At 39.1% G+C, this 20453-nt stretch overlaps 1 protein-coding gene across 4 annotated transcripts in view; it reads left to right on the forward strand.

Annotated features, from left to right (window-relative positions):
- Positions 1–20453, forward strand: part of negr1 (neuronal growth regulator 1) — a 70004-nt gene that overhangs the window by 41353 nt on the left and 8198 nt on the right. The window contains exons 8-9 of one of the 4 annotated variants that reach the window (XM_077716458.1): positions 1094–1135; positions 1337–2187. The exons of 1 other annotated variant lie outside the window; for it this stretch is intronic. In XM_077716458.1, the coding sequence (XP_077572584.1) occupies positions 1094–1135; positions 1337–1569 (275 nt within the window). In that variant the 3' untranslated portion in view covers positions 1570–2187. Of the gene's footprint in view, positions 1–1093; positions 1136–1336; positions 2188–20453 lie in introns of those variants that run through there. 2 more of the 4 variants (XM_077716457.1, XM_077716460.1) reach the window with 2 other exon arrangements.

Genomic DNA, 20453 nt, shown 5'->3' on the forward strand with positions numbered 1-20453 from the left:
GCTAAAGCTGCTGCACCTAGAACCAGACCTCAGTAAAGTCAGTTAAGAATATTGATTCCACGATTGAGAACTACTATATCTAGTATCTATAGTGAATTTTCTTCATCTAACACTCTTTGTTGTGGCCTGTCCATCCTTAAGAAATAGTGACAAAAATATGGAAAACACGTAATTGACTGTTTCCTGTGCATCATTAACATTTCCGCTGACTTTCTGGTGTCTCTACATGTGGTACTTAAAAATCTACACATCGAAATAAAATGTTATTTCCCTCAGAGTTCTAAACATACCTAAGATATAGATTATTATTGCTCTCAACTCAATTCATATACTGTTCTTACCAGTCAGACGGAAGAACCACAGGGTGGTATCGTACATCTAATGGTGTTCTTATTTGGCAATGTAGTTGCAGCACGATCAGAATGCACAAACTTGCCCAGTTATTCAATTCAGTGTAAATTGGCAACATGGTAAATGATGATGAAGTGCTGTTTTCACAAGTGAAAATACAATAACTGTTTGCACTGTCTTCATGGGAGTTCATGTTCTGCTTTGGACGAGCAAAAGCACTCAATAACAAACCAATACTCTGTAGTGAATCATCATGGTAATGCAAAGACACACAATATTAGAAGGCAGTTAGGTCAGCATAAGCTATTTTACATGAGACATGAACAGGCTGATTTTAATAGGTCATTAAATAAAAGCTGTTAGGTGTCATCTAATTCTTGATCCTTGGGATATATTAACAAAAGCATGTCACAGTATGTTTAATTTGTAGGGAAGACAGCTATGTATCTTCTTTATGAATGCTCAAAAAGACACATAGCAATTATGAGGCGTGCAATATGATTGACATTTTCACTCATTGTGGAGTTCCCAAGCTCTTTCTGTGATTATACAAGGCACGTGTGTTACTGGAGGTCTTGAGCATGTGGAGGTTACATCTCACCACATAATGCTTTGAAAGATGCTCCTTTTGTCCTTGCATGCTCTTCTTTTTTCCCTTTTTTATTTTACGTCTCCATTCTGTTAATAATTCATGAATGTCCTCTTTCCCTCCCCTTTCCCTCCCCCCTTTCCCCTCCTGTAGCAATTATTGAACCCACCACCACTAGTGCTGTCTCAAGGCCAGGTCAGTATATGTCACTGTGCTGTACACCAAACCAGAAAAGAGGTCCGCTGACTCATACTAACCAAAATCGGCTCCACCATATATTAACTGGCTGGCTGCAATGCCTGCTGGGTGTACAGCTTGGTTGTACGTCCTGAATTTAATTTGCTTTTTATTTTTTCTTCATGTTTTTGCCTTTTTATTTTGGGTTGGCTACGAAAGGCTGGCTCCATAGCCTGGAACCATCTCCACACGGTGTCCCTTCCATCACAACTCTCTCTCTCCGCCTCCTCCTCACTTCCCCACATGAAGTAAATGGTAGCATCATCAAAGTGGCTGTTACATATGCCTCTGGGCCAGATGCTTTTCATAATGCTGATGGCACCCTCTTCTCTCTGGCTTTCCCACGACCAGCAGCACCACTCCCCTCACTTCTTAGCGCTAGTTCAGCGTAGCACACATCAAAGGCAGGATGCTGATGATGGCAAAGGCTCTGGGTTTGTTGTTTGGAAGATGGAATCTCTTCCCTTTGTATTTCTCTTTCATTCATCCCTCTCTTTCTGAGGCTTAATCCTTTAACATCCCTCTGCATCCTTGTTTCTTTCCATTCCACTTCTTTATATAATGACCAACCATGTGGTGTTGTGGCCACCCCTATCTGCTTTTTGGTGTTTTTAGTGGTGGTGTACTGTCTGTCCCTTGTTTTCACTGCCCAAGACACTACTCTCCCATATTGTTGTCCACTATAATCCTTTTTTTCCGCTTCTCTTTCCTCTGTCTCGAATCGATGTAAGGTTCTATAATGTAATCTGTTTGCTGCTTATTTTACTTCATTACCGTCCTAAAGACAATCATTCAGGAAAGATTGAATGACACGGATGATATTAGGCCTGAATTTTTATTGACAACCTGCATCCGCAAACTGGACTGCTTAGAATATCAGACCAACATATCACGAAAGAAGCCCTGTGGAGAAGAAACATTTGACAGGTGCTCCACATGGTCTTCCAAAAATGAGAGAATTAATTCAAAGTGGGCAATGTTTATTTACAGACCACTAAGGCCTTTACATCCATGGGGGGCAATTCTCAATGTCCAAACTGCAATTCATGCAGATGCAAAACTGAAACTACCACAATTTGAAAAGCATACTGACTATAGAGAAAACTCAGATGTTCAAAACAATTTTCAATGAATTTTACCAATGATACTTTTTTTAAACGGTTCCAAGGCTTACCTTAAAAATATCTAGTAATTGTTGTAGTAACGTTGCAATTAAAATGATTCATAGTTTGCATTCAAGAAACATCACAAAAGTCAGAAAACTCAATTTAATTAGATTAGATACAAAACACGTCCAAGGTTATACATCATACTTAATTTTTAGATAATCAGGTGGAAATTCTTTATTTGAAAAAACGGTTCTTATACGTTATCATATAAATAAAATTAATTAACACATAAGGGAATGTTCACTTTTAACTCACTGTACTATGGAACGATTTTCCCATTGTGAACACCTAAAACAACAGTAGATGTAGCTTGGAATCCCTCGACCCGGTGAACATTCAATTTTATGACCAGCTAAACCCAACATAAAGCATACTGCTCAAAGAGAAACAACAAAGGCATAAACTTTTTTTGTTTCCTTGTGGAAAAGGAGAACTTCCCCCTGTGCAACAAGATTTAGAAAATCTCTACAAAAGCCTGTGGTGGGCAGAGAATTGACTTGGCATTGTTATGGTAGCTTTTGGAGCCAAACGTTCTCATTGGCAAGCTTTGCGTTTGGGCTGGGAGTGGGCAGTGTGGAGGCAGTAGCGGAGAACAGGGTGACAGATAAGATGTACACCTTCCTCAGTGATCCCCTCCCACCCGTACTGTGACCAACTATGCCAGATGGTGTTCACGTTCACCCACCAGCGCACTCCACCAAACAGCAAGCCGGGAGCGATTCAGGCATCCACTCATGTCACCGGCCATCACAACTGCACCACAGCAAGCGTGACCGGAGCCTAAGGCAGCTGTGACCCATCCACCCCCGCCAAGCCGCCCGCTCTTCCTACAATGTCAAACTAATTGTGCTATTCCCTGCTACTGCAACATCAAAATCCAGTGCTGGTTATTACTTGATCCATGCTTGTCCACTACTACTTACTGCACTTGTGGCTGTGCTATATGTTTTGGACCAAACCAGTGAAAATGATATCATAGATTCAAACAGTAACTGATGAGTAATGATTTTTTCATTATTTGGCTACATTAAAATTCCTGGTGAGTCATGTAGCCCATTTGCCCAAAATGTAGCATCGTGGGGGTATGGAACATCACTTCTCTATCCCCATGTTCAATATCATTATTCATTCAAGATCAGCACTGTCCATTCTGGCCTGTGCTTTACAGGTGCCAGACCATTCTGTCCCAAGTTGCAATTTTATGATGGAGTCCAGCTCAGTTTTCCATCCGTCTTCCATACCGCCCTTCCTCGAAAGGGTTGCGGGGAGCCTAACCCAGCTGTCTTTAGGCGAAAGGCAGGGTACACCCTAGACTGGTCACCAGTCAGTTTTAGGGCACACAGAGAGACAAACAACCATTCGCACAATCATACCCCCGCCAGCGGGAATGGCGCCCACGCCTGCCCGCACAGAAGTCAGGCGAGTGAATTTCTACACACCGAGGCAGTTTCATCCCAGTTTTAAGTTAAAAATAATGAATTTGAAATGGTTATTCAAAAAACAGTGAGCATTTGTTTAAATTGGTTAGTTTATGTCAATCTTTTTATATTTGTAATGCTTTTTTAATTGTTTTATGATTACATTACGTGGTGAAAGCTCTATGTGGACCACCAAAAGCAGTACAAGTAGTGGGAATGTGATCTGTTTACCCTGAGGAAGCGACAAATCCCTTTTTATGATGGTGTGGTTAGCTGTGTGACCCCATTTTTTACTACACGTTTTATTCCCTTCTCTTAAATATTTCAAATATCATTTTAGTATTAGAACATAAAAGAGAAAATAATGACAGGGATTTTATTTTTCTTCAATCTTGGTCTCATTCAGTTATATCACAAAAGTGTGGCATTTAAAATGGGTTGTGTAGACATCTATATCCACAGCACCTTTGTTGGCAATAATGTTCTTAAGCTTGTTTCATCTTCAGCACATGTTTTCGCCTGCATTCAGCTCAACATAATACACAGTGGCCCAAAGCAGCTGGCTTGCTGCTACCCTGTCATCCCAATAAAATGTAGATGTGTGGTAATAGCATCTAGTCCCAGAGGCTGTAACTTGTCTTTATTTCTGCAAATCACTTGACAGTAGAAAAACTATATTATTAGCACTGTACTAAGACACATTTAAGTCAACTATACATACGGTTCAGGGAACAGTAAATGCACATGTGCGTGAGTCCAATTCTTGAATGTTTCCTACTCAAAAAAATATATAAATACACACATGCTTTATCTAGTCTAGAGGAAAGATGTGATTCAAACCTTTGCCCCTAGAGATAAATGAAGTGATAAGGAAAGCTCCATCGAATGAATGTTGTTACCTGCCAGTCATAGAAATAACAATACTCTGTAGCATCACCTTTGTGTACTCTACTCTGAATGTAGAGGCTCATCTGAACTAGTGTCGTTGGGCTTCAAGGTTGTCAAATGAGCAAAGGTAACATCAGCAAGACACCTGAAAGTAGTCCTATGAGAATTGTTGTTGTCATCTCTTATGTTGTTGAACTATTAATAATTATTATCGTTAGTTGCGAAATGAATACAGCAGGGGTGTCAATATTTCTCTCAATATTTCCCTTGTATTCATCATTTATTAATTTCTATTCCCGATTAATTGGATGTGCCTCATTATTAGCTGGTTGTAGTGTGAGTGGTTCTTTCACTTGACCTCAGGGGGTCCAGCATTATTGTATTGATTACCGCTCAGTGACATTATGATTGTTGCAATTGGCTGGCCACCAATTCAGTCCCTGATGCCCTTAGATGGTTGGGATATGCTTCAGCACCCCTTGGAGCCCTTGTGAAGATAAGTAATATGGAAAATGAACGTATGAGAACAGCCCAAAATTCATGGGAACACTGCAGATACTGTGGGACGACATATCTAATACATAACACCACCCAATTATGCCATTACCATTTACCAGGCGTCTCAGATTTATTTTTAGCCGTAGTGGTTTATAGCCAGTGTTTTTTCTGCTTTCCCTTTTGGTCACTTTCACTTACCTATTTGGAGGTCAGAGTTTGGCAGTGGTTGAAATACACAACATGTCTTTGAGTGGTTACATTTATGTCTTAATTCAAGATCCATATACAAAGTTCAGTGATAAACAAGCATGTTTAATATTCTTTTATGTCCTGCTGCATTCCAGGATCACTCGCTTCATGGAATCCCTCAGGCTTGTCGGGTCTTGTATAAGACAAATGATCTGAGCCAGTATTTAAACCCTCTTTAATCAAAAGTATTGTGTAAATGATGGATGGACTATAAGGTTGAGATTAGTCAAGCCCACCCAAAAAGGAATTTACATATATTCCTACTACTGGATCATTCTAAAGCCCTTTCTACTCACTACAATGTTTTGATAGTACAGGATTGGACAATGATTGCTTTATTTTAGTACATCCCTCCTTCTTAATGTTGTTACATGAATATAGACACTGCCCGATGGTTTATAATTAAAAAAAAACAAAAAAAGAAATACCTGCTGATTGAACAAAAGAAAAATGCGGATTTTCGCCTGTCATATAGATTGAGGTGATAAAGTAGGGCTCTTTAGGAAACTGTGACGGTTGTACTATAGAAGTAAGAAGAACAAAAGTCTGGAAGTATGTCAAGTGGCAATTACAACATGGTCGGCTTGGACAACTGTGTCCTTGGTTTTGTAAGTCACCCCATGGCAGTATGAATTCACTGCACTTATGAAACATTCATCAGGAAGGGCCGTATCCCACTGATAAGGTTCTATTTTCTGAGCAGAATTATCGTATGAGTCCTAGGAGGCTAAAAAATTCAGCATTAAAGAGCTCGCCTGCCTCACTTAACACTGTGTGCCGGCTGTCAAACCCACTGAGCTACCCACACAGATAATCCTTTTTGGAAGTGCATTTTCCAGCAGCCTTATCAGTCTATGGTAGTGAGATCAAGAGCAGTGCAAGCCCTTCTGCAACCTCCCTCCAGTCCTATGGTTTGTTTCGACGTGATGTGCTGACCTTCATTTTTGCGAAGCACTACCGCTTGGTGAAAATCAAGTGCCTGATAACCAGATGCGTGCATGACTTATGGCCTACTTGACATCAGGTTGAATGAATGCTGTAAATACGAAGTTGAAGACTTGTTGTTTGCAAAGATGACTTCAAAGACTTTTGTTATGTCCCTCAGGAATACATCTTTTATTTTAAATGTATCCTCTCCTTTCTAGTTATTCTAGTGCTCATGAGTGTTGCATGATGATCGTCTAAAACATCAAGGCAGGCTAGCGATTCAAGTCGACATCATTGAACATCACTCGCCTTGTCTCAAAACTGCATTGCATTAGCATACAGGAAGATCATGCCAGCATGCATTGCCTTTAAAGTAGCAGTAAGGAACTTTTTTTTTTGCATTACCCTACAGTTGTGAAGTGTGATTCAATTTAAAGGCACTGGGGTGAATACAGAGCTACAAAGGCAACTAAAGCCATGAAGCCGAACTGATGAAATAGTAAAAACTCAGGTCATATCCTGAGTTAAGCTGGTAGATTTCTCTAAAGGGAATGTTATAGTTTTATTATTCATCCAAAAGTTAACATTAGTTTAGGCAAGTGAATTAAATGTTTTCAAAATTATGATTAGTGTGGAAACCATTTAAAATACTCTCATTTTAGGTATATACCAGGGGTGGCCAAGTCCAGTCCTCGAGAGCCCCTATCCAGTCTGTTTCCCATGTCTCCCTCCACCAATATACCTGAATGAAATAATTGGGATCGGTTTGAAGCTTCTAGACAGCTTGTTGACGAGTTGATCATTTGATTCAGGTGTGATTGAGGAGGGAGATATGGAAAACAGACTGGATAGGGGCTCCCGACGACTGGACTTGGCCACCCCTGGTATGTACAAATTTACAATTCTTTATGTCTTCCATATGATATTTACAAATGCTTTTAAACCTGTTGTGTAACTCATGATTACAGCCTGTAGTTTTTATAGACTATAATACTTCACAGTCTACAAATGTGTTTCTTGATTGACAGTTTCACTAATTGGCAAACTTGTTTGCTTAACCTGAGGGGAGAAAATATACTGTAGATTTTAAAAATACACCAGTGGGCGACTAAAACAAATGTTAATGGACCTAATTTAAATAAAGTAGAACCTTTTAATTGGCTCTTGGTCACACATTTATATCCCTGACTAGAAGTTTAAGGCACATCCACCAACTCTTTGTTGTGAACAATTTTCTTGATTTTGATTGCACTTTTTGTTTTTGCATTCTTACATAGAAATGCTGGAAGTTTTGCAAATCAGTAAGGACCATAGAGTAACACAGGACAAAGAAATACATCTTTTTTAAGTCAAATCTTTTTCCAACTTTAATTGGCACTCTGGCTGCAGTACTTGTGGTTATTAATGAAACAATTCAGTCGGAAAAAGGAATTTGGTGCTCCCAACACGCAGACAGAACTCAGTTGTGTGAGAGATGAAGCAGAAAATGGATAGCCATTTCCTTTTATGGCCACAGAAGGCTGCTGTAGAGATTTGGTCTTTGTCTATAATTGAGACACCAGGGTATATTCTTTTTCTGGACAGAGTCTAATGGTTTGTGCATTAAGGAGCATGATTGAAGAAACTGCCACACTTACAGTAAGGGCTGCAGTAAATCACAAAAGATGAGTTTTTTGTCCAATTCTGTTGATAGTTATGGTCTCACGCTGTGCAGTTTACATCACCATTGTTCTTTCTTTCTCCCTCCCCTCTCTCGCTCTTGCATGGTGGGAGCACTCTTGGGCAAAGTTAAATGGGAGTAATTTTACGAAAAGAGAGTCAACACTCAGTGGTAATGAAAGTGAGGTTTTTGCTATCCTCTTCAGCCCCTCTTGACAAGGCAGGTATCACATTTTAACTGTGATCACTAAAATGCCGTGGCAGTCACCTCTGCACTTGCTTAATAACCCAAATTCATGTGCACTTCACTTTTTAATCATGCTCCAAACTATTTTTCGTCACCATCACTCTATTTCCATGCAAAGATTTTAGTCTTTGTTGTCAGTATAAACATAATCAATAAATAATGGTCTTCATTAAAGTGCAGCAGTTTTTTTCAAAATAACATTTTATGACTGCAAACTTAAACTCTGTCTGATGTCTTTTGAAAACATAGAGAGGACACCGTTACTCATCTGATGTAGGAATGCAATATTCATAAACGTATGCAACACGTAGAAACACCACAATGTACGAACCAATTAGTATTATTACTTTGAAATACGTGATTATTTCAAACGCCGGTTTAAGTTGAATATACTGTGCTTTGCATCGGATCCTATTCCAAGAGTGAAGACTTGGCATGTTGGTGTGAATTTTCAAATTTATTCATATTTGACAGCTGCTCTCCAGTAGATTGTTGTTTTTTATGCAAGTGTGCCACTGGTAGAATATTTTTTTCTGTAGCCTACCGGCCATATAATGCTTAAAGCTCTGGAATCCTTCCTACCCATGACATGCCATTTCCCCATGCTGTTGAATCTTGACGGAAACGGATGCATATATATGTCGCCCGTGATAAGTGGTGGGAATCATGCTGTAATTAGCATCTCTCTTCTAATTAAATCTTGAATGACAGGCTAAGGAAGATGCCTTCAATGCACTTTAAGCTCATTTGTTTTCTAAAGTTTACCGTATGAAAAAAACAGTCCTGCCCATTTGGCATATTACCTGTTGGTTTTAGGCAAGTGAGAGAGAGAGAGAGATCACAAAAACTCATTTACTTTGTTCTGGTTTGTCCTTGTTTTGGGAAATGACACTGACTAAAATTACTTTTTTTCCATTATTCGTGTATGAATCACACTGAAATTTGGTAGCTAGTGTATATATACGTATTTTTGCACATCAACCCTTTAACCCTATTTTATTTATTTATATATCTTTATTCATAATAACCAAAGATGAGTGTTCAGCCCTAAGTGCTACCCTTCAACGGTCCTCCTTTTTTTTCGTCCTTTCCTTACGTACCTCTTTTGTCAAACTAGATGTCTTTGGTGTTGCGTTTTGCAGCCTCTCCTACTTTGAACTCTACTCTGAGTAACATTGCTGCCTCACAATATATATATTTTTTTATAAAAGATACACACAAGCACAGAGAGCCTTTTCCATTTCTTAAATGCTCAAATGTACTAGCTTCATTCACTGTCAAGCCTAAGGAAAAAGCTCTCACTCAGACCAACAAGACACGACAGTTTCGAATAATAATCTGCTTCAGAAGTGGGGTATATACACCGACTTTCCCGCAGTGTTCCAAATCTTCTTTTATTGACAAACTGCACCAGAAAAGCTTGATTTTTTTCTCCCCATTTTTTATGGAATTAGAAAAGGGCATGACATTAAGAAATGTCATTCACTTTGGAGAAACCGCTTGGACATTTTGCAGTTAAATAAGGTTAGTTCTTTCAGCTCAATGTCAGTGAGCTCTGGGATAGCTAAGAGATATTTGACCTTATGCTAATACTGAAGGTTCTCCATAGGGATGAGCCTATACACCAATATCTGTAGCTGTATCTATTCAACCATCTAAATTAGTTGTTTGCTTGTCTTTACTCTAAAACAGAATTGCGTGTGGTATGGAAGAATATTGCTTATTTGCAATATTTCAAATAATTCTTTTTTGATAAAACTAAGAACTATTTACAAAGGGTTGTGGTTACGTATTAGGCATAGCCTTCATTTTTTCATGGTCTGTGTTTGATTTTGATTCATTTAATAAAGGGACAATACATAATAATGAACATCTACTTGTTTCTGTTAATGAAGATAAATGTAAATATGACTAATTCCCATCTTTAAACCCTCGTGCAGGTTGAAGATAAAAATCAATAACCCTAACAATGGGATGATTTATACATCCACTAATGACAAAAAGAAATAATCAAGTGGAGGTAGCAGTGAGTTGCTCTCTGTTGAACAAATACAAAAAAATTGACCTGCAATCATGATGCCAGATTGTTCACTTTAACAATCACCAATGATTACAGTATTCATTCTTTTTCATTCCCTGTAATCACTCCATCAGGTTGTCTTCATCCCTCTTCTTCCAGATTTAGTGCTATTATTTTCAAGTTGTGAATTTGGTGAAATTGCATAAGCAGATCTTATATATCGGTGTTTCTTAACCTTGTTGGAGCTACTGAACCCCATCAGATTCATATGCACATTCACCAAACCCTACTTAACTGTAAAATAATATATGATTTTTTTTCCAAATTCAAGGTATATAAATTCCTTGCAGCACTGATTGGCCAAGCAATGACACGCAATAATTCGCAGCCAGGGATAGTCAAGTGGGGCATGTTATCCTGAATAAACATGATGAGTCGATGTGTCTTGACCTCCGCGGCAGAGGCTCCACCGAAGCCCTGAGACCAACTCACCGAACCCATAGGGTTCGATCGAACCCAGGTTAAGAACCACTGTTATATATTCATATTTAGGCAAAGGAGGACAGAAATTGAATGAATCATGCAATGGGCCATTTCCATTTTTTTAATATTGCTCACAAGCAGTGTTGGCATGAACACTATATTAGAATAGGAGATGCCGGAAGCTCTGTGAGAATTTTATATACAGTACGGGTGGGTGTATGTGTGTTTTTGTTAAGTACTGAGAAAACAATTTCGCAAGGTTGGCAGGTCTGGAAACTTGCTAAGCTAATTGTGACGCATTTGATGGCCGGATTTTATGTATGGATGTGCAAATTAGTTGTGGTTGACTTCTCTGACAGTCATTGATACCCTTCTTGCACACACTCTTGCACAAACACTTTTCTGCATCCTGCACAGCTTAGCTTCTCCTCGTCTGAACTGGGTGCTTCTCTTACAACGAAGGAATTAAAATGGAAGTGCTTAAGGGCAAAGCCCCCAAGGCCTAAAATAGAAACTATTAACTCTTTACTATTCCCCTGGCCTTCCCGATGATGAGTTATTCAAGGCTCTTGACAAGCATCCGCCCTCTTTGCATTCACTAATGATGAGGAAACATCAATGAGCATGCTGAGAGGTGCCTTTGGCAAAAGAACGTGGTGCACAGCGGATGGCCTCAGAAGTGATCACGCTGCCTTTTTTGGTCTTATTATTTTCCCATGTCTGCTGTAACGTGTTTCAGATGACTGGCCAAGCCTCTCACAATCTTCTGATAGGACTGCCACCTCTGACGTTAAATTAATTGCAACTGAGGAATCCTAGACCCTATCACTTGAAAGTAGACTGCTGGATTAAGCCATTTTGTTATTGCAAATGCTATCTAGCATGGCAGGATCTTGGTGATGGTGAGTGGCTCCCAGTGGGCACCTCCCCACAGATGTGCATACTAATATGAAGCAACAGAATATGAGGGAAAGTGCCTTTCATCGCTAAAAGACTTTGACAACACAGAGAAATATCAAAGAAATGCTATTTCTTTTCTCTTGGCTTGCTTTTGAATGACATTTTGGCAGATCTCAGTTGCGTGTTTGCTTTGATATGTGACATTTTTTAGTGGATTGATCTAATTTCCTTTTTTTGTTTCTGATATGGGCGGCCTGTCAGCTGAGTGGTTAGTGCGTTGGACTCAGTAAAGGGGTCCTGGATTAGATCCCAGGTTCGTCCTCATGTGTTAGGTTTCCATGTTCTCTCGGGCTTGTGTGGGTTTTCCCCAGGTACTCTGGTTTCCTCCCACATTCCAAATACATGCTGGTTGAACACTCTAAATTTCCCCTAGGTACGAGTGTGAGCGTGAATGATTGTCCGTCCCGTCGTGCCCTGCAATTGCCTGGCCTATGATTCAGGGTGGGATGTACTCCAGCACCACATGCAACTCTTTTGAGGATAAGTGGTTCAGAAATTAAATTAATGAATGTTTCTGATGTAGTCTTTAAAATAAAGGGGGTTAACCCCCTCTTTGTTCAAAATTTTTACATACATAGATATATACTTGTGTCTTAGAATTCTCATTATCCATCATAATGTAGTTTTCAATGTTTTGCTTGCATCTCAATTTTCCATCCTGCTGTGCTTTGAGCATGACTGAGTCGTTCAATGTTACGATGAAAAATGATCCAATTGTTGTTGACGTGTAACAAAAGCTTAAGCAAAATGCAGGCATGAATCATAAAAAATAGTGCTGGTAAAGGTCATTAGCTCTGGGTAATAAAAGTAAATACAATTGTATTTATTTTATAATGGGTAGTGTAGAAAGAAATTCCTTTTATTTATCATCATTAATTATTCATGTGTTAATGGGATCTACATTGAGTTGCTCTTCTCTTCAAGAAGGGCACTTTATTAATAATTTTCTGCGGTATCAAAACTCAATAATTACATTCTGAAATGTTATCGACTCATACAACATTTAAAATATTAAATTATCCCCAGTGGTCAGTTCATTGTTATATTTTTAACGACAGGTTTTACACTGGCATTGTTACCCTTGACATTCTGCTATAATGATTTGTACTGGAATGAAGGCAATAAATTAAATTGACATTTGCCAAATGTGGGTTCTCTCGGAATAACACCTACAATGACAATGGCAATCGACCAGTTTGATTTACTTGTAAAGACAGAATGTATCGCCTCTGTGATCAAATTCGAAATTGGCTTACCCCAGGTATTGGTTAAAGCTTTTTTTTTCACTAAACGTGCACATAGTTTGCCAAAAGGATTAGTTTTCTAAGTGTCATTCAACTAAAGGGTGCTTGTGCATGTGTATATCAGGTAATGTCTGGAATATTTCATTGTGTGATTATCATAAGCCCTTTCTGTTGCGCTAAACATTTATTGTCATTGCACAAAGAGTAAAGCTCAGCACTTTCAGCCATTATACGAAATGCTCTCTGAGCAAATTGAATGAGCTTGTATATCATACTTAACTTTCAAATGTACCTGCATTTTTTTTACTTGCATGGATGAGTCTAATCACCTTGAAACAAGCCAATCTACAAAACACTAACACTTTACTCGAAAGCTGGATAAGCCTGAGGCCAATATCTAATAACATAAATAAATAAATAGATTTACACGATTAAGCCTGGAAATTGGTTAATTGTTTTATATCCTGTATTTCCTATGCATCATTATTTTTATCTATTTTTAAAGCATATATACTTGCCCTGTGATTGGCTGGCCAATTCAGGGTTTCACAGGGTGTTTTGGCACTAGTATTATGTTATTCCTTTTTCTCCTTTTTAAAAATAACTCAGAGTATTAAAAATATAGTACTAAAACCTAATTAACCAATCATTATTAGTACTGAAACCTAATTCATTATTATTAGTATTACCACTGAGTATTAAATCTGCTTTCTGTGTATATAAATGTGCGGATATTATAACTACTGTTTTACAGAACATGGGGCTTGGTGTTGTATTTAAGAATGCTTTGGTTTTACCACAAGGCCTTTTTTTAACAACAAATTTCATAACATGTTTGTAATTTTTCCAGATAGATGATTAAACAGGCTATCACAAAACTCACAGAAGTTATGTAAATGAAGATGAGAATAGTTGTTGTTTCTTTTTAAACTAATTCATTATATTTACGTTCATGTCGGGGTTGTCCAGGTGTGCTCACTAAAAAATCCTCAAACAGGAGCGTTTCCAAAAATTATTTGAAAGCAATGAAATACATTATCTTGTTCCAATTAATGTAATCCCAGCACTTACAAAAAGTAAAAAAAAATGTCTCTAGAGCTTTAATTTGTCAATATTTTTTTCCATATATTCTTTATTCTTAGCTTCTTATGCTTTTATTGACATTTCTGCAGGAGATGCTGGCTCATTCAGCCAGATTTTATACAGTTCTCGGGGTGAATTTGACAGGAATCTATTTTCACACTCCTACCAAATATAGCAGGCATTGTGTATAGTATGCGAGGCTGGTTTGCAACCACTCCTGAATCAATGTTGCTCTCTTTAGGGACTTAAGCTTTTATCTGAACCTCAGGCAAGCAGGCGGGAGGAAACCAATTGGGGAGTACTGACAGTAGTGTGTCCTCTTCCCCTGGTTCTGTGTTTGTTTAATACTTCATGTGTGACATCGTAAAAGCCTGTGGGTCTGGCCTATCTAAAGCAGATAGAAAAATGTACTTCCACATATGTCATGTACCATCATTAAGTTTTTATTCTAACCATTGTCGCCTCATACTGTGAGACCGTAAAACATAATCCACTGCTCATCACTTGGCAATTGATTCTTTTCCGTTTTTGCTCCCACAATTTCTGTTAAACATCAATGATCTGCTTGAGATCGATGAATGGCTCATGGTAGTCAAAGACGAACAAGGACTGCGGATTATTTGGCATGCAGTTGGATCATCTGATCATGTTTAGATGCAACTCAGAGTGAGTACTACACCACATATCAATATGAAGCAAATTCAAGTCCCATTCAAGTAGCCTCAAGTCAGAAAATGATAACCAGGTGGTTGGCAGCGATAAACTTATCCAATATCTAGGAGGACTAAAACACACTTAGTTCTCCAGTTCATGTGTAGCATGTTATCAGCTCCATCACTGGAAATGTTAACAGGGAGCTGCATTATCATAATGCGACAAACATTACAGGAGGATTTTTATTTTTGGAACCTGACCGTAGGTAATGACGAAAAGCTGGAAGACAAGGTTACCTCTTGGCAGGAAATCAGCCTGTATTGATGGAGCAACTCATGGGGAGTGCAATGAGCATAGGTTGTTCATAAGAGGCCAGACTGTCATTGTCATCACAGTGGGTGTACCAGTAACTGACTCAGCAAAATCCTTGTCTGTGCTACAGAAATAAGCCCCTGATAAGAATTAACAACGAGAGCAGGCTGGGAAATTATTAGCGAGAGTGGGCATGGGAGACCCAAATATGAGAGGGGGATTATTTAAGGGGATGGGGGAGAAGGCTGAGGAATTTTGCTGAGAGTTGACACCATTTGTTTGTCCCCCAGTGCATTTTATTAAGCCTCAAACATTAAACCGATTTACAGGGAGCAGTCAAAGTCATTGAGTAATTATACTTTTTGAAACACTGTGATTAAAAACACATCCCCTTTCTGTTTATTCCTTGAATGTTTACCCTCTTGGTGTTGAGGGGGAAATACTTACTTTTTAAAAACAAAGATTTACCCAAGAGACAAGCTTGTAAAATGCATCATTTGCAGGCTCCCAAATTCAAGACAAGAGTTGAGCAAACGGGGTGCAATAAACACAAGAACAGGCCACTTGGGCATTCCGCTCCACTGATAACTGGCTTGCCACAGAAAGATATAGCAAACATCTTGTCTCATCTTAAGACAAAAGAGTGTTAGGAGGACTCGATCAATCCTGACTAGGAGGACTATCTGTAAGGAGAACGCCAGAAGTGTCTTCCCTAACGAGATCTTTTTCTCTGCTCACCATGTCATGCGTGACATATACCATGCTGAGAGTCACTGATTGAGTCAAGCTGAAAGCCAAGGTCTCCCTACAATCAGAGGCTCCCCGCACACTAAGCGAGCTAGCAGGTGACCCTTTTCTGGGCTGGTCCCTCCCTCATTCGTTGCCACTAATGAGTGGGGCCAGTAAAGCTTCAGAACGAAAAAGTAGTCTGCTGGGTGTTCGTAAATGCTCTCAGGAAGATACCCCAATGTGCAAAACGGGTCTGGCTATGAGGTCGTTAAATGTCTCTAAAGGCTATTTTGAAACTGGATGCATTTCATTACTTGCTATTATGCAAATGATTGGTAAGGCTAATGAGCTTGAAGGTGCATGTGAGTTTTCCGAGGAATTGATGTGTATGGCAATCATAGCCAAGGTGATGAGTTCTAAACTTAAAAACTAGTCGTCTTGAACATGAATAGGATTTGAAATGATCAGGCTCGGGGGTTAGCAAGTCCAGTTAACATGGACTTAGACAAGTTTACAACATGACTGATTAACCCACATGCTTTTTGTGGTTGATATTATTGTGTTGACAGGTTTCTTTTCTACACCCATTTGGGAAAAATTTGATTCTGTTACTCCTTTATCAGGATGCATCTCAAAATCTTTGAGTGCACAGCAACTTGCTGGATTTTCCCCACCAACAAAGTGTCTTTTCTGCTGCAACGAGCATTCGATGTGACACTTAAGCGTGGCGGTTTTCACATTTTCCTGGCTTGTTGTGTTTTCCACCGTTGTGGCACAAAAAATCATGAATAAATTCCCGAATCTCGTAAACACGTGAAATCGTACATATTTGTGGATCTTGAAAACTCATGTGTGAGTCACGGTCGAATTTCTCCCCAAGCGTAGGTGTGGGGTCCGAGCTATACCAAATTGTACGCAGCAGCTAGCAGCATTCGGCTTGAACTTTGGAGTAGAGCAGTTTTTCAATCTTCTCTGCTTGTTTTGTGCTCCACTGTTGTGTAAATTTAATAAAAACACTGGTTGGGGGAAAAGTACTTTTATATATCCGTATGTCATCCAGCATAGGGTACTTTATGGCCAGCTCTCGGTTGTACTGATGTATTGACATATTCCAGTGACGGATGGCATGGCTCATTTTCTGATAGAAGGCCAACTGGTATTTGGGGAAACATGCAAAGTGAAACAACAATGCTCGAGCAGGCCATGGACTTGATGGTCAAGGACACAAAGACCCCCCTCCCTACATACACAAGAGGAGGCCAGGAAGTAGGGTCCTTAGGGAGACATGGTTGCTGCTGGGATGGCTGGCTGCTTGTCTGTCCACGTATTGCTCCTAACGACCTGCTTGGAGGATTGGACTGAGTCGAGGGGTGAATCATCACTCAACAATAAAAGGACTGAAATTCAACACACAAATCAGTGCAAGCACACCGGAGAGTCGCCTTGATTGTTATTGTGATTATTGGTGTGAGACATAAAAAGGGCTTAAGGATTTCCATGTGAGCAAACGTGAGATTTTGGAAGATTTAAAGAAGAGTAAGATCCATTTATTGGGATATTTGGGAATGAATTAAAGCTTTAACATGGGCGTCTCTACATGTGAATCCAAATTACAAAATGACTTCTGGAACAAATTAATTTCATTTTTTAGAGGTATAACTTTAGTTCACTCAATTGAGAGATGGCAATGATGATATATGGCATCAATTTGGGAGGTGGATTGTTAAAAATGTTTTTTCAAAATGAAAGATCTTCACTCAAGTGTTTTTTTTTCTCTATATTGGAATACATTTTGCAACACACAGATGGTACTGCACACAAACTCCAGATAGAATGTCACTGTTGCATATTGCAGTATGATTCATTGTTGGTGCCAATAGTGAGTGAGGTTGAGGGCCCTAACATTTGTTGTACATTTGAAATGTGTGTGACAAAACTGCTGTCGGTGGAGATTTGGGAAGTGTAAAGGAAAAGGGATAAGGAAAGGATGCTTTGTATTCCCGGGTGACTGTTTACAGTCAATGGCTCAGGTCCAGAGTGACAACAAGGAAGTCGGTTTTGTTCTTTTCATGACTTTGTCTCATGCTATGTGGGGGCTTTTTATTCCCATTGTGTTTCAAAACATTAATTGAAGAATATCACTTCATGCCCGCTCATTTTTGAGCTCTCTCGTTTGGAGCGCCCTTTGTCTTCCTGCCGCTTGTGCACCTTGTTGGTTTCTTTATGATATATTGTCTTGAAGTCTGACGCTTTGTTGTAGCCCAGCACCGATGCACATGGCAATTAAATTGAAGCTGCAAAGAAACACCGCTTCAATCACTGTCTTCTTTTGCCGCTCTCGTTGATTTTGATTTCCCCCTTTTCCTTCCATCTGCCTTTTTTTTCAACCCACTTTCTCTTGCCTTCATGTTAATAAGCACAGTAATGGTGTTGCAAGGCAGTTTCAGGTTTGGAAGTTAATTAGAATGGCAAGTTAAAGCCCACACAGTGGAAACAATGGAGGATTTGCTTTTTCACAGTGACATAAAGAGATAATAAGCCATAGTCAAGCAATGAGAGCAGGCAGGAACCAAGTTACTCTGACAAGCCTTCTGTCAGTATTAACACTTCCTCAAGCAAGTGGCCTTATTTTTGTTATCCAAATGACAAGGTTAGCAAAGAGTTGATAATAATTGCATGAAAAATGATTGCATAAAACCGATCTAAATAATGTCCCTGTGGCGTAGCTTGAGCACAATGCACAGTTCTCAGACACAAACACCGGGCTGGCAGAGCAGGACAGGAGCTGTTGCCATGGCAACCTTTTTTCCGGGCTCTCTCTCTCTAACCAAAAACTGTGTCATTATCCTGTACTGTCAATTGGAGAAGAGAAAGGAGGAAAGAGGAGAGCTTGGAAGAAAGATGAGACAAAGATAGAACGGGAGGGACAAAAGCAAAAACAAGAGCCAAAGAACTGCACGTCATCAAAATGTGCTCTCATTTGGACACTGCAAACTGATGTCTTCTCTCTTTCTTTCTCTCTCCATCTGTCAGAGGTATCAGGCTTTTCTCCGTAATAGCTAAACAACTTCAGTTTTAGCAAATAATGTGTGGAAATATCAGGTAAAAGCAGGGCTGTCAGGTGATAATAGGACAGGTGACACTTTGTTCTCTCCCTGCCATTTTCCAAAATAAGCTCTTACATCGGCTACTATTCACATTCACCGTTGCTATGTTTATACCACCACAACACAAGCAAAGTGAGAAAGGCAGCATTCTTTCTAAAATGTGACATGTTAACTTGTGCATAGGCTACAAATAGCACGTGTAGTTTTATGCTTGTCACTTGACTTGTGAATATTTTTACAGCATGGGGTCCACATCAGAGGAGTTCTGTATACTGTGAACTAATTACATTGGCGTGTAAATAGAAGCACCACACTGATATGGGTATTGCACCGCATGATTTCTCCTGGTGCAAAACAGCTTGTTTGCACTGCCTTTTGCTGCTTTGTGCATTCATTTCTGTGCTTATGGAGCTGCAAGGTAAAAGAGGATGTAATTGAGAAGTGGCCCATTCTAGTGAAACCCTGCTTTACCTGACACAGCTCTCAAGAGAGGCCTGTCCGTATTACTGTGGCTTTCTGCTGGTCACACAAAAAAATAAAACAAAGCCCTATCAACTCTTATCCAAGAAACTGTATGTTAAGCCCATCATTTTAAGCATTACTATATCAAATCTTCCAGGGGAAAAATCATGTTCATAGATGACATAAGAGTAATCTGTATTTTGCCATTTTTACCCCAGGCCTGTTCTTATCTCAGATAATCTGTTCTCTTTTATGTGAACTAAGGAATGTCAAAAAGAAAAAAAAAACATTACTGCTCCAACTGATCAGGTCAGTGATGCAAGTGTGTAAGAGTAAAAAAGAATAATAATTGGTGTGCATACATATTTTATAAGTTATACTGACTTTTCACCTATGGTGGACAATTCTGCAATATCTGTGATCAGGGCAAGATATCCCCTAATTACTTACAAGAGGATTTTTTTCTTGCAGCACAACCTTGACACTGGTCAAACATTAAATGGGGCAGGTTTCCTAAAACATATTTCCTATTAAATATTTTCTTTGGATTTTTTTTTATCTGGAGACCAAGTTATCCCCATAATACAAATCATTACTGCAATGTTATAAGTAAAGTTTAAATGTGTACAAAACTGTAATGGCATAAGTAAAAAATATAAATTAACTTATTAACAAAGAAGTCTGGGCGGTCATTGTTCTTACCCCTCTTCTCTGCAGCTATATTCACAAAATGTTAGATTCTTGCAAAGCCAAATTTATATCTGAAAACAGTAATCTGTGCTTAAAAGTAAACTATGTTGTGAAACCATGCCTGAACTCAATTGAAATTTAAAAACGCTAGTGGCAGTTACTAATCAGTCATTGTCAGTTATTTTTCTTCTATCATATAAGGCTTAACTTAGAGGCTCTGTGCACATCAGAAAGGGGTTCAAGTACGCTGAGTAAATGTGAATCCATCGTTCTCACCCACCAAAACAGCAGCAAAACCAAAGCTATTCCATTTCCTTTGGTTATATTCTAAGCATGCTCCTAATATGCAAGCAACTTTGTTTGGAACAACTTTGTCACAGTAGTCTGCTGCGGTGGGGGTTTGTTGACTCCACTTACATTAATTTCGGGGTGGTGCAATTTGATATGCATTTGCATATTTGTCGTGTTGCTCTTCAC

The sequence above is a fragment of the Stigmatopora nigra genome, chromosome 5 (genome assembly GCF_051989575.1).
Source record: "Stigmatopora nigra isolate UIUO_SnigA chromosome 5, RoL_Snig_1.1, whole genome shotgun sequence".
Taxonomy (NCBI): Eukaryota; Metazoa; Chordata; class Actinopteri; order Syngnathiformes; family Syngnathidae; genus Stigmatopora; species Stigmatopora nigra.